This window comes from Alosa alosa, chromosome 11 (assembly GCF_017589495.1).
Source record: "Alosa alosa isolate M-15738 ecotype Scorff River chromosome 11, AALO_Geno_1.1, whole genome shotgun sequence".
In the NCBI taxonomy this organism is placed as follows: domain Eukaryota; kingdom Metazoa; phylum Chordata; class Actinopteri; order Clupeiformes; family Clupeidae; genus Alosa; species Alosa alosa.
Window position 1 is genome coordinate 5,412,471 of NC_063199.1, and position 12,591 is coordinate 5,425,061.

At 44.5% G+C, this 12,591-nt stretch overlaps 1 protein-coding gene across 1 annotated transcript; it reads left to right on the forward strand.

Annotated features, from left to right (window-relative positions):
- Positions 1-969: 969 nt before the first annotated feature.
- rgma (repulsive guidance molecule BMP co-receptor a) lies at positions 970-12,591 on the forward strand. Its single transcript, XM_048257701.1, has 4 exons — positions 970-1,825; positions 4,453-4,568; positions 7,853-8,370; positions 11,185-12,591. Exons 1-4 carry the CDS (start codon positions 1,797-1,799, stop codon positions 11,890-11,892), a joined length of 1,371 nt encoding a protein of 456 aa, XP_048113658.1. The 5' UTR covers positions 970-1,796; the 3' UTR covers positions 11,893-12,591.

Genomic DNA, 12,591 nt, shown 5'->3' on the forward strand with positions numbered 1-12,591 from the left:
GCTTATCTACCTAATTACACTTAACGCAAAAGAAATGAGATAAAGCCTGCTTTGATCATTCATGCGCCATTGTCCTGTGTTTCCACAGAAAGTAAATTCTGTCTCGTCGTAGTCTGACCCTGGCATAGCCTACACATTCATAAAATAGGCCTAAACATAAAGTCGGGGGATTGACCTGACGACGTGAGGCCACTGATGTCTTGAACCTTTATGAACAATTTTAAAAATAACTGGTTTTCCTAAAATCAGAAACTTGTGATCCTTCCCCCACGGTTAGTTGGATTGACAGTTTTGTGACTGTCACTGCGTCCATGAATCTAATTTGAACCACCTCTATTAGCCATGGTTAGGGCTTTTTGTACCGGATTAGACCCTATAGGATGGTCATAATGAGTCAAATGAAACATAATGAGATTCTAACTGTCAGCGCTCTGCGGTATGGAGGAAATTATAGGAAATCACAGGGAAGTGAAATGTTTATTTTATTGATTTTTCTATCAATTGTGGTCGGTTTTGGCTGGTGATTGAGATTGGCAGGTTTGACTTTAAAATAAAAGTGTCTTAAGTGATTGTTTTCTTCACGTCTCTCTCTGTCTCTCACACACACACATCCAATGTCTAAGGAAAAGTATATGAGAAAGAAGAATCTGTCTTTCCATATGCCTATGACAGCATTATATAGCCTACAGATAAATGAGACTATAGGCTTGTTTTGTCTACTAATTTACCTCATCAACTAGGCTAATTAGAATTTTTTCTAAGAATACGTTTGGTTTGACGATCTTAAAACTTATACATATGCATGTGCATTATGCAATAGCTTATAGGTTGTCTAAATATTATATTCCACCACTGGGGTGATGTAGGCCTAAATACAATCTTGCACGTTACAATAAACGATGGTACTTACACTCCTTGTATGGTCTAATGATCGGCAGCGAGATGCTTAATATTTTCAAGATCCATATTTGAACCTTTACGCCGATAGAAAATACACTTCATCATAGCCTACCAAAACCGTGAGCATCTTTAAGGTAACCTATAATTCAAATGGCTATCGTCAAAAAAACTCCTGATTGTTCTACCAAACATTACTTGCTGATCCATGGGAAGTGCTATGCTGCGCTTGAGGATGACACCCCCTGCATGATCGAGTCGATTCTATGATGCGACGTGTGGCTTTGTGGGAGTGCAGAGGCGTCCCGCAGTGCTGATCATTGTGTCTCTCTCACTTTCTAACGAGCCATTTCACAACACCGGGGAGAAGAAAACAGCTAGTGGTATCAGCGGCTGCACATGTGGAGTGACGGCGGTGCATGAACACTCTTCCAACGACTGAGGCAACGCAGAGGAATACAAGCACAAACATGAAAAGCTTCTTTTGCCAGAATGTATCGCTTTGGCGCATTGTGTGTGTTTTTTTTAATATAGCTTAATCAGCTTAGTTCATTCGTGAAAGTGATAGAGTTAATTCAACGAGGCGGGAGAGGTGAAATACCTTAACACAACACAACATCGGAAAGTATTGGACTGGGCGAAGGAAGGAAGGCTGTTGTGCATCACAACTACCGGCAACTTATCTTGTGAAAAATCTATATCAGTTAATGCGCCTTATCTGGAATAAAAATACAGGAGAAAATGCATTGGAGGCAACGATATTATCTGCCAAGTTAAGCAACGGGGTTGACACTGAAATCTGGATTACTGGTGATACTCTTTTGGGCGAACACAGGACTACGGGCTTCCTCTCGCCGTAAGCTTCAGCTCGGTCCCGTGGCCAGACTACGTCTCGGTCGATGGTGAGGGGATCCATGCCGTCTCAAAGGTTAGTAGACACCAGTGTCGGGTGTTTGTTTGATATGTTTGATAGGCTATAGCCATTTGGTTTGTGTGCAGGATTTCATATCAACGAAAAGCTGCATGATTTGACAGAGTTCAACAGCAATTTAAACAATTTAGGATAGTGAGCAGCTGAAAAAATAGTGATTCAGCTGCATCGCAAATTGATTAAAGTAACTTTAGATTTTATGATAAAGTTTATTGGAGTTAACAGTCTAAATTGTAAGTTGTTCAGGCTTGTTAGCCTATAAATAATATTTTCAGTTTTGTGTTTCTGGAATGTCCTTTCTGTTTTTCTTTCCTTATTTTTTTCTCTCTTTCTTCTATAGCACGCATTAGGCTAGTACTTAACACAGCAAATAAGCAAATGTTATATTTTAATTTTCACAACCAATAACCCGTAGGTAGCCTACCACACATGTAGACTTAGCTATACTTTTTCATTTTCTATACAGCCCACGGAGTGTTTAGGAGACGTATGATATATTCAGAGAATTAACCAAGGTGCTTAACCACGTATGTTTTTCTGGACTAAAATGTCATGCTGTCATATGACAACCAGTTATGTTAGAGATATAGGCTAGTGCCCTGTGTATGGGACATGTTGTAGTCTCAATACTGAACATCTTTGTCACATTTTGTCACATTTGTCATTTTGATCATATGGGAGCATAACGCCTATATTAAGCTGTCTGTGTTGTGTTGGATTGCATTTTAAAGGGGATAAATATGAAACTTACACGCTGTCTCAGCTGTGAGGGTCAATTATTAGACAGGGAAGTGTTCTGCTGGTTTTGGTAACAGTGGTAGTGCAAGCGCCATCTATTGGGCGTAGGTGCGGAAGTACAGAAGATGTCGGCTCACAATTAATAACCATTGGTTGAATTGTCCTCTGTTTGGACTTTAGGCCTACGTTTTCATAACTACAAAGATGGTGTTTGTCGTTTATGACACATTGGCTATAGGTCCTAATAAATGCCGTCATTCCATTTGGTTAGAAAGTCCCTCTACGTGGCAAGACAGTTATTCATTTCCATTGACCTAATAGAGCCTATCCTCAGTCAGTAGGCTATCAGATTGTATGGCTACATTGGCTGGACTGTCATGATGAATATGCAGCAGTTGTGCCCAAGTCATGCACCCCTCAATTTCACACAGTATCCTAGTAGCCTAAATCCATAAAATATACCATGGTTTCACCGTATCATTCACAAATCATTGTGAAATTAAAGTTAGGCATTCAATCCGCTATGCTAGCGAAATGTTAATATTAAGGCTCAATCACTTATCTCTTCAGTGCTCCAGCAGCAACGTGTTGACTGTCTGGGACAGTGAAAGGCTCTGTCTGGTTCACTTTCTCAATTAGCACTACAGACACTAGGGCAGAATATTAGAATATATATATATATATATATATATATATATCCTTTAAATAACGGCTTCAATGGCATTTGGGGTGGTACACTGACTATTGGGAGAATGATGTCTCTGTGAAGCCGGAACGCCTGTTTTTTGGGCCGCGAAGTGACACCTCTCTTTTTTACGCGCTGCATGGCCTTTAGCGTCATTCTCCAACGTGCAGTCTGCTAGCCTTTCATAGAGCCATGCACTGTGCAAGTGGCGACAACTGTAAATACAATAGGCCTATGTTGCTTAAAAATCTAAATATAATTGAAATTGTGCACCTGTACTGGGAACAATTGCATTAGGCTATGTGTTGGACATTTCCTTCTTTAATAGGCGCGTCAAAATAATTGTATGGCTTCGTAACAGCCACATCGACAAGTCATACGTTTTGTTCTAGCCTAATACGTAGTACGCAAAATAAAAATATAAAATGACACTAGGCAATCATCTAATAAATGAAAGTTGCTGCTATATGCCTGGGCTAACACCACGACTGAAATTTCAGTGTCAGGCCTGCCTACATATTATGCATCACGTCTTTAAAGCGAGTGTCTGTCAAGACAGAGTCCATTATTTGCCCTTGTCAAACTCCAAAACATCTGTGTGATCCATAAATCTACGATTGAACGTTCCTTTGTAGTTTCCATGTCTGCGAGTATTTCTAAAGGGAAAAAACAGTGCCCCCTTTTGTACTGTTCAAAAAAAAAATGAGGACGATTACATTTTGCCAGTTTGCACAATGCAGGCCATATGCATCGCCTATTTCCTGTAGGTACTTGAGAGCTTAATGTATGTACCAAGCCAATACAGTTATCCGATAACACTATCCAGTAGGGATCCAACGTGACCTCGTGTGGGCTATGGTGAACAATCTTGCAAGTTTGCAGGCAGGGGTGTAATTTGAAGCTGAAAGGGGTTGAGGGGTGGTTCTCGGTCTTCTTATTGGTGCAGTTCCTGGAGTAGGCTGCCCTTTCTTGACACCCCTGTAAGAAGATAGATGTTTTTTCTTCAGTGTTTGTTGAGGAATTCCAAGGCTTGGAGAGTTGTCTGAATCTCAACGGATGTTTGGCGCTTGCTTGAAGAAATCCTTTGTAAACAATCAACGGAATGATTTCAACCCGAATTAGTTTTTTAGCGATCTTAAAGGAGTCCGACGTCAAAAGTAACTCGCTCTTTATTTTCTCCTGGCCGTGCTGACTTGACTAGGGAGAGGAGAGGAGCGCTGTCCCGTGCTGGATGGATGGTTATGGGGAAAGGAGCAGGACCTTCGGCGCTAGAAGTCGGCAAGATCCTCGCTGTGTTTCTTTATCTCTTTCCTGCAGGTGAGTCCGTCAACTTTTACTTCTTATCTCATACTCTTTTACTAAAACATATGTTTGTCTGTAAACAAATGCTCTCTTTTTGGATGAAGAGACGGTAACAAATTAAATGCATTTAACAAATAATATCCAATGGGACGACTGTGCAAAGTAGTAGTGTTATAGCTTCATGCCTGGAATCTGATTTCAGTGTAGCCTATAAAGATGATCTTCACTTGCATTGGTATTGTGTCGTTTTCATTGCCAATGTTTCTGAAGTTGGGAAAATCAGTCATAGCTACTGAAAGCATGCAGCGTGAATTCATCTGATGTGCTCGTTTCCGGGGAACATTGATTGAAACCTGTTGGATAGCCTATGTGTGGATTTCGGTGAATATGAAATATAAACCGTTCAGACGTTTGTCTCAAGTACATGCACAGTCCGGTAGTTTCAGAGACGCACTTTTAGCCCATGTAAACTGACTTTCAAATTGGGTTGTTTTCGCGTTTCCAAGTCACGCACATTTTCCTATGTCTCGCCTCAGCCGCATACATTCCTCCCAAGCCCCCAGGCCCTGTTTAGTTTGGGGGAGGGGGTTCTATCCAGATCCCCAACTTGGATTCTCAAAAAAATAGTCCTACTTTGTGCTTTAAACGTTTAGCCCGTTGCCTACATATAGTGTGTGAGAAGCGAACTGTAAGTCTCTCTAAATAAACAGCATTTTTTGTAAGCCGTTTCACGGATTGCCTCCAGAGGTTGCATATGTCTCGGCCTGCCCTGATCCTACATATATTATGATTTTTCCGTGTACAAGTACACTCAATCATGCCAAGATCATTATAAGCTATGAACGATAAACCTCACTATAGAGAAAAGAGGCCGCATCAAAGTCGATTTAACACCCCGACGAAGCTTATCTTTTTTCTTTTAACTCATGTAACGCCAAACAAATAGCCATCATGAAAGGGATAGAGTTGCTGGCAGTCAATTTCAGATTGAGATTAGTTTATTGTTTTTTTTTATTAGATTGGTGATAAATGCCTTTTGTTATGGGGAGGCGGGAGAGGTGTGGATGGGGGATGTATGGGCGAGCGCGGAGAGTGGAGGTGGTGATGGTGTCAACTGATTGTGTTGATGATTCTGGGTGTCACAAATTAGCCTTTTAACTACAGATATAGGATGAAACACACTGACAGATGAAAGCAGTTAAACCTGTCTTGCACAGTACTATATAGCTGTGTTAGATATGTCGTTTTTATTTTCCATGACATAGTATGGTCACTTGTCTTCATTTTAACAACATTGTAGTCATGGTATCCTTGCTATCTCTCTTCCTCTCTTTCTCTCTCTCACACACACACACACACACACACACACACACACACACACACACACAGAACCAAATAGACAGTATTCTTCTACATGGATTCTTTCCCCTGTACAATTACGCTTTCATGCATTTTCCCTCATGCGTTAGCCTTTAGTTTGTGCCATCAAGCAGGGAAGATTTTAATTTCAGGTCATGTAATCTAAGCCCTGGGGAATGCCTGTCCAAAATCTAATTTAGCCTTTGATTAGTGCCCTTATTCGCAGTGGACAGGTGGATATCTTATACCTCGTCTGACCTGTGGAATGGTAGGACCTCCCTTCTTTTCCGCCCTCTGGATGGGAAGCCAGTTTCTCCTTGGAGATCTTGTTTCTTTAAGAGAGCACCCTTCACACACAGACACAGAGGCACACACACACACACACACACACACACACACACACACACACACACACACACACACACACCTCCCTCAGCCCTGCACCCTCTCTCTCCTGCGTTGGAGATGAAACTCAACCTAATCCCTTTACACAAGGCTAATTTATGACTCTGCTGGTCTCCTCAGTGGCAAATTACATTGTCTTCATTCAGAGCTTTAAGACCTCTCCCCTCACCCCACATTTACAACATGCACGCACACACACGCACACACTTTCACTAATGCAAACTAAAATTCATGCCTACACTTCTATTCTATTCACTAAGAAGTGAAATCCTCAGGAGGTGCTTTTTTTTTGGGGTTCCTGCTGAGTTATCTCAAAAGGCTGGTTACAATGCCATGACTCCCCTAGGTGTGGAAGTGTGTTAATTAACTCACATTTGACCATTTGCATTGGGACCATTTGCATCTTCTCTCTCCATTTGTCTCCACACCAATCTCTAAAATTAGCTTGTTTGTTTGTGCTGAGTATTAGCCCCCATGATAGTCGATACCCTAATTCACAACAATCTCCACGGCGATCGTATCCGGTGGGCCTGCTGCTGCTGAGGCCATGGTTTCTCTGTTTTTATAGCCGTGCCGTTTTCCCTGTGAGGTAATCAGGTTTAAAAAGACTGGTGGAGCTTCATCATGCTCTAATGATGTCAGTTCAGATTCTTATTGGGTTAGCTCAGCAGCTTCCAAGTGTTGATACAGAGTATTCTTGTTCTTATTGTGTACTGTATAATGTGTGTTGTGATATGCTGGTTTATGGAGAGCTTTGTGTTATAGCAAAACAAAAATATGTTTTTGTAAAAAAACAAAAGCCTAGTTTGTATTTTCTAACTTGTTTTAAGTGTGTGTGTGTTGGGCGGAGTTATATGACTCCCTGTTGGAGTTGATAGAGTTGCATTAAATTTCTGAGCAGGATTGATTTTTAATGAAGTGCACTCATACATGATGGAAGCTGGCACATTGCAGCCTCTTGGAACCACATTTATTTTGAGGAATGTTGGGTTTCATTACATGTGAGCGCACAGTTGCTCAGTGGAAATAAATACTCAATTTGCCAAGAGACCCTTTGGGAGAGCAAAAAAGACAGAAAGTAGAGATGTGTGGCATGACTTAAAAACAGTTTCTGAAAGCTTGTGCATATGTTTGTATGCAGCGGCCTGTTGAGTGTATAACAGATTTATATTTGCTGTGACATTATTCACGGATAAAAACAGTTGAAATACTTTCTGAGAACACAGGCCATCACACAAATCATGGAAAGCTTGTATTTTAAGTAAGCACTATTATTCTTTACTTTCTTTCGGACATGAATCGAGCATTGTTTATAAGATAAAACTGATCAAACCGACAACTGCATCTGGGTCCTAAAGAATGGTCTGCAGTTTGTATTTCTATTTGATTCCTAGTGATATTTTTATCTCTGGTATCAACAGGGGACCCCTCAAATTCTTGTTTCTTCACAAAATTGCACAATTGAGTAGTGAAAGTTTGTTTCCAAGGTTTCTTGATGGCTCATATTTCTGTCTGTTTCCTCTTTCCCCCTGCAGTGAGCTTACAGTGTAAAATCCTCAAGTGCAACTCGGAATTCTGGGCTGCGACGACGGGTTCCGAGCCTGAGGGGGACGTGGAGTTCTGCACGGCACTGCGGGCCTATAGCAGCTGCGTGCGCCGGACCGCCCGGACTTGCCGCGGCGACCTGGCCTTCCACCTGGCCCAGCATGGCATCGAGGACCTGATGAGCCAGCACAACTGCTCCAAGGAGGGTCCCACGACCCCGCCCCGTGCCAGGCGCCCGCCATCCCCCGTCCCGCCCCAGCTGCCCGAGGAGACCACACAGGGCAGTCCGGAGGTGTGCCACTATGAGCGCAGCCTGCCGCGCCACTCTGCGCCTCCCAACTACACCCACTGCGGCTTCTTCGGCGACCCGCACCTACGCACGTTCACGGACGACTTCCAGACGTGCAAGGTGGTGGGCGCTTGGCCGCTCATCCACAACAAGTACCTGTCGGTGCAGGTGACCAACACACCTGTCATTCCCGGCTCCTCTGCCACCGCCACTAGTAAGGTGAGAATGAACCCCTATTGTTCCTCTCTTCTCTTTTCAGCTTACAGGCTTTGTGTCGCCTGTTAAGAACATATAATGATGAATAGCGTACACTTTCCTGGGGGCAGAGTGGGTCCAGATCTGAGGTTGTTGTTGCAGTTTGTATTGTGTTGGGATTTCTGGCAGGTATTGGGTTAATAATGTCTCTGCAGCCAGAGCACATAGCAGAGGAGGGAGGACTGAGTTTGGACTCTGGTTAATATTTGGATGGCCTCCATGGCAGATGAAGACGTGATAAACAGAGCAATTGATGGGCCTGCGATAAGGCTCGCTTTTTTCAACTGTGGGAATGCCAGTATGAAAACAGAAGTAATAAGTCAGAATGTTACCAGGCTCCAAGCATCTCCAATTTTTTCTTACCAGACTGCCAAGACTAATGTTACTATATCTTTGGCAGTCCTCGCCATTGTTTGTATGTGAATTAAGAGCCTGTTGTTTTAACTAAGTGCTCAGTCCATACAGGAAACTGCAGATATTTTCTCCACATTAGCTGGTCCTCATACCTCATAAATTATCATTGTTTTGCTTTACGGTACATTGAACAGGCTGGAGCACCGCCCCAAATTTAGCCAGCTGCAGACGGCGAAGGTGAAAGTCAAGAAATGGTAGTTGTGCACTTGCAGACCACTAATCCATTTAGTTTGTGCTGGGTTCACATTTTGGTTTGCGTTTGCCAACTTGTAATTAAGTGACCATAGGCCATGTTTTAATCACAGGCCTCCTTGTGCAGGCTTGGTTCTATGTGAGTGGAAAAAGGATGAAGGGGGTGGAGTGTGGGGTGCTTGCAAAAGGAACATAATAGAACTTTGTCCACAGTCCCATTAAGAAACAGGGCTAATTTTCCGTCATCAAGAACCAGTAATAACGCGCGATTAAGCATGCTGACCTTTCTGCCTCTTTTCTCTTGATAGTGGTCATTTTGTTAAGTTGTGCTTGGAAACCAATGACACTGAGGCACTGAGGCCTTTTTTTTAATAGGTACAAAAGGAAAACAAACCAGCAGATAATGCCACCTGTGCAAACAGCCCTGTCCTCTCCCCTCTTCTGCTCCCCTCCCATCTCACTCTTAGCTCCCTTTATGAGTAGGGCCCCGGGCCAGGGGTGGGGGATATAGGGGTATTTTTGTCTCTATCGTATGTTGTTTTTATGATACAATATGAAACTGTTATGGAGTCGCATTGTACTCAGTTTGTAAGTACAGGAATTAGTTTGTTTGCAAATAAATAGTATTTTGTTTCATACAAAGACCAGAAATCAGTTGTTGTGCAACAAGAGAATAGCCCAAAAGAAAGAAAGAGAATGAAGTGGAGAATTGAATGGAACAAAAAAAAATTATAAGCAATGATAAAAGCACACTTGCAATTATGTTCACAGTGTTTCCATGACATATCTTTGAACAGTAAAAACGTGTAAAAATTTTAATGGGACCAGTATAAATTTGTCATATCGCCCAGCCCTAATAAGGACTTTTTGTGTGGACTTTTGCCATAGAGGAACTGTGTGAGTTTGTGGGGAGGAAGGGGGATTCTGACCTGAGTGGGCTGATTACTGGAGCAGTTTTGGTCTTTTCTGTTTCTACCCCCCGCTGCCCTCTTCAGCTTGAACTGAAGGCCCATCTATAGTTCAGTGAAATGTAGATGTAACAGAAAAAAGTCATTAACATGGTTGAGATTGATTCCTCTCCCCTGAAGTGACATTACCTCTAGAGAGAACGTGTTACAAAGTTGGTAGTGGTGTGTAAGTGAACTTGAGTCAATCATAAACATATTTTTATCACACTATGATGTCAGTTGTGTAATTGTTATATTACTGCTGCTAGTTTCAGACATTGTTGCTAGATTCAGAGAGTGAAAGGTAATTTGTTAGCTAGCCATAGGCATGTAGCTACATGACCTGGCATACAGTGTTTGTACTTGGCATGAGACATATTTAAGGGGTGTTTGGAAAGCGTGGGCAACTGAGTGCCGGCTTTGTTTCCGGCAGTGTCTGGAACTGGAAACTTCATCCTGAGACCTTTAGACCTTTTGACTCGTACCTACTGTACATACTGTGTTAGTCATGCTGTGTTCGTAATCATCCTATCTTGTCCTGCAGTCCCCTAACACTGACATTTAAATGTAGCTGAGATGACTCCTGTGAGCTTCTGGTTACTCAAAATTGTCCAGCTCATAATGTGCATTTTCTGTTCAAACGTGTTCTCCTCACTGAGGTACATGGAGGTTATGGTATGCCCGCATAACCATTCTCATGTCACTTCAAACAGCAGACCCACTCTTGTCATCCCAGGGTCACCAATGTCACCCCCCCCCCCATCCTGAACTACCCCACCACCCCAGAGCAGAGCAGAGTAGCAGCGCCAGCCTTCCTTAATTAGCCCCCGCCACACGCCTCAGTCCGGGCCGCCTGGCGCAGGGCCACTCCCTGGAGCAGGGTTCTGGGGTTCACAGGCCACTCTGGGCAGCATGAATGGATTGCCTTTGTGTCTGCAAACTGAGGCCTGATTTAACAGAGACTAGACCTGTGTTCCTCTGCGAGCGTTTACTTTGGCCTCCCGCACGTCGGAGCTACAGCTGAAATGTGACACTAGAGTCAGACTCGTGAGGCAGGAGAGCCAGTCTGCATCAGAGCTGGGTCTTTTCCCCCTTTCTCTGCAACACAGAATGGAATGCACTTCAGAATGCATCTGTAATGTTGACTGAACTCATTTTTGTACAAAAACTCCCAGGACCATATTTCAGATCTGTGGCACTGACCTTTTTTGTCTTTGTTTTTCAGCTGACAATCATTTTCAAGAACTACCAGGAATGTGTCGACCAGAAGATGTACCACGCAGAGACAGACGAACTCCCGGCGGCCTTTGCTGATGGCTCAAAGAACGGGGGTGAGCGTCATGGCGCCAATACCCTGCGGATCATCGAGAAGGTTCCGGGCCAGCACGTGGAGATCCAGGCGCGCTACATTGGCACCACCATCGTGGTCCGGCAGGTGGGTCGCTACCTGACGTTTGCCGTGCGGATGCCCGAGGAGGTGGTCAATTCCATGGAGGACCAGGACAATCAGGACCTCTACCTGTGCCTGCACGGCTGCCCAAACAACCAGCGTATCGACTTCAGGACATTCAGGGCCCACGCCGTGGAGAGTCAGGCCCAGGGTCGGGCTAGGCCCGGCAGCCCTCAGCAGCCTGGCTTCACCTACCAGACAGCCGTAGCCAAGTGCAAAGAGCGCCTCCCTGTGGAGGACATGTACTTCCACTCCTGCGTGTTTGACCTGCTGTCATCGGGAGACATCAACTTCACCCTGGCGGCCTTCTACGCCTTGGAGGACGTCAAGGTGCTCCACTCCAACAAGGACAAGCACCACATTTTCGAGAGGGACATGCACTTAGGGAACGCGGGGCGCAAGGGGTCGTACTCGGTCCTCGTGCTGCTCCTCAACCTGTTGGCTTTGGTGCTCTGGACAGAAGGTTGCTCAACACATCTATAGTCCACCACCGCGATCTCCATCTTCATTGTCGTCATCTTCATCGTCCATGTGATGGCTTTGAGCCTGTGTGTGTCTGCGTACCGCTGGTCTCGGCTGTGTCACGTCCAGTCTGTCGGAGGCAGAGCCCCTGCACTGGTGCACCCCCTCACTCCCAATCCCAAGATGGCGGTGGTGGTGGCAGTGAGGGGGGTGAAGGTTCCAGATGGGTTGGGCGCCGGGTCATCCCGCTCATTCCAGCCATGGACTCACTCATGTTCATTGTGGTTCGTTATGCACCGAGGGGGGAACAGTAACGTCGTTATTTGTGAAGTCGGACTCGGGAGTGAGATCCCTTGCTTGTCATCGCGCTGCTGTTGCTGGCTTCAAGGGACACGGTTGTGATGAGGAGGAACTGCAGTGAGAGAGAGACCCCCCTGTCCTCCCGCTCCCCCGCACACACTCCATCCCTCCCCACCTCTGTCTACTGAGAGCTTGGATGTCCAGCTTCGGATTTAATCCCTCATTCCCAGAGAGGCCAAGTAGCCTATGGGAGACGGTGATGGGATTTGGGATGATCCTCTGTGGAAAGGACATTTTTTTCCCCCTTCTCTTCTTCTATCCCTCTATTTTTAACTCTCATTGAGGATCTCCTCCTTCACTGGTGCCAAGTGAGTGGAGTGGTTGTATTTGGCCCCTGGTGTATGTATGTGTGTGTGTGTG

What these genes read in the sequence shown, in the direction of transcription:
- rgma (XM_048257701.1), top strand. Translation starts at nt 1,797, where the DNA reads ATGGTGAGGGGATCCATGCCGTCTCAAAG. An exon ending in TCTTTATCTCTTTCCTGCAG is followed by an intron (nt 4,569 to 7,852) that starts GTGAGTCCGTCA and finishes TTCCCCCTGCAG; the next exon opens with TGAGCTTACAGTGTAAAATC. An exon ending in CTGCCACCGCCACTAGTAAG is followed by an intron (nt 8,371 to 11,184) that starts GTGAGAATGAAC and finishes TTTGTTTTTCAG; the next exon opens with CTGACAATCATTTTCAAGAA.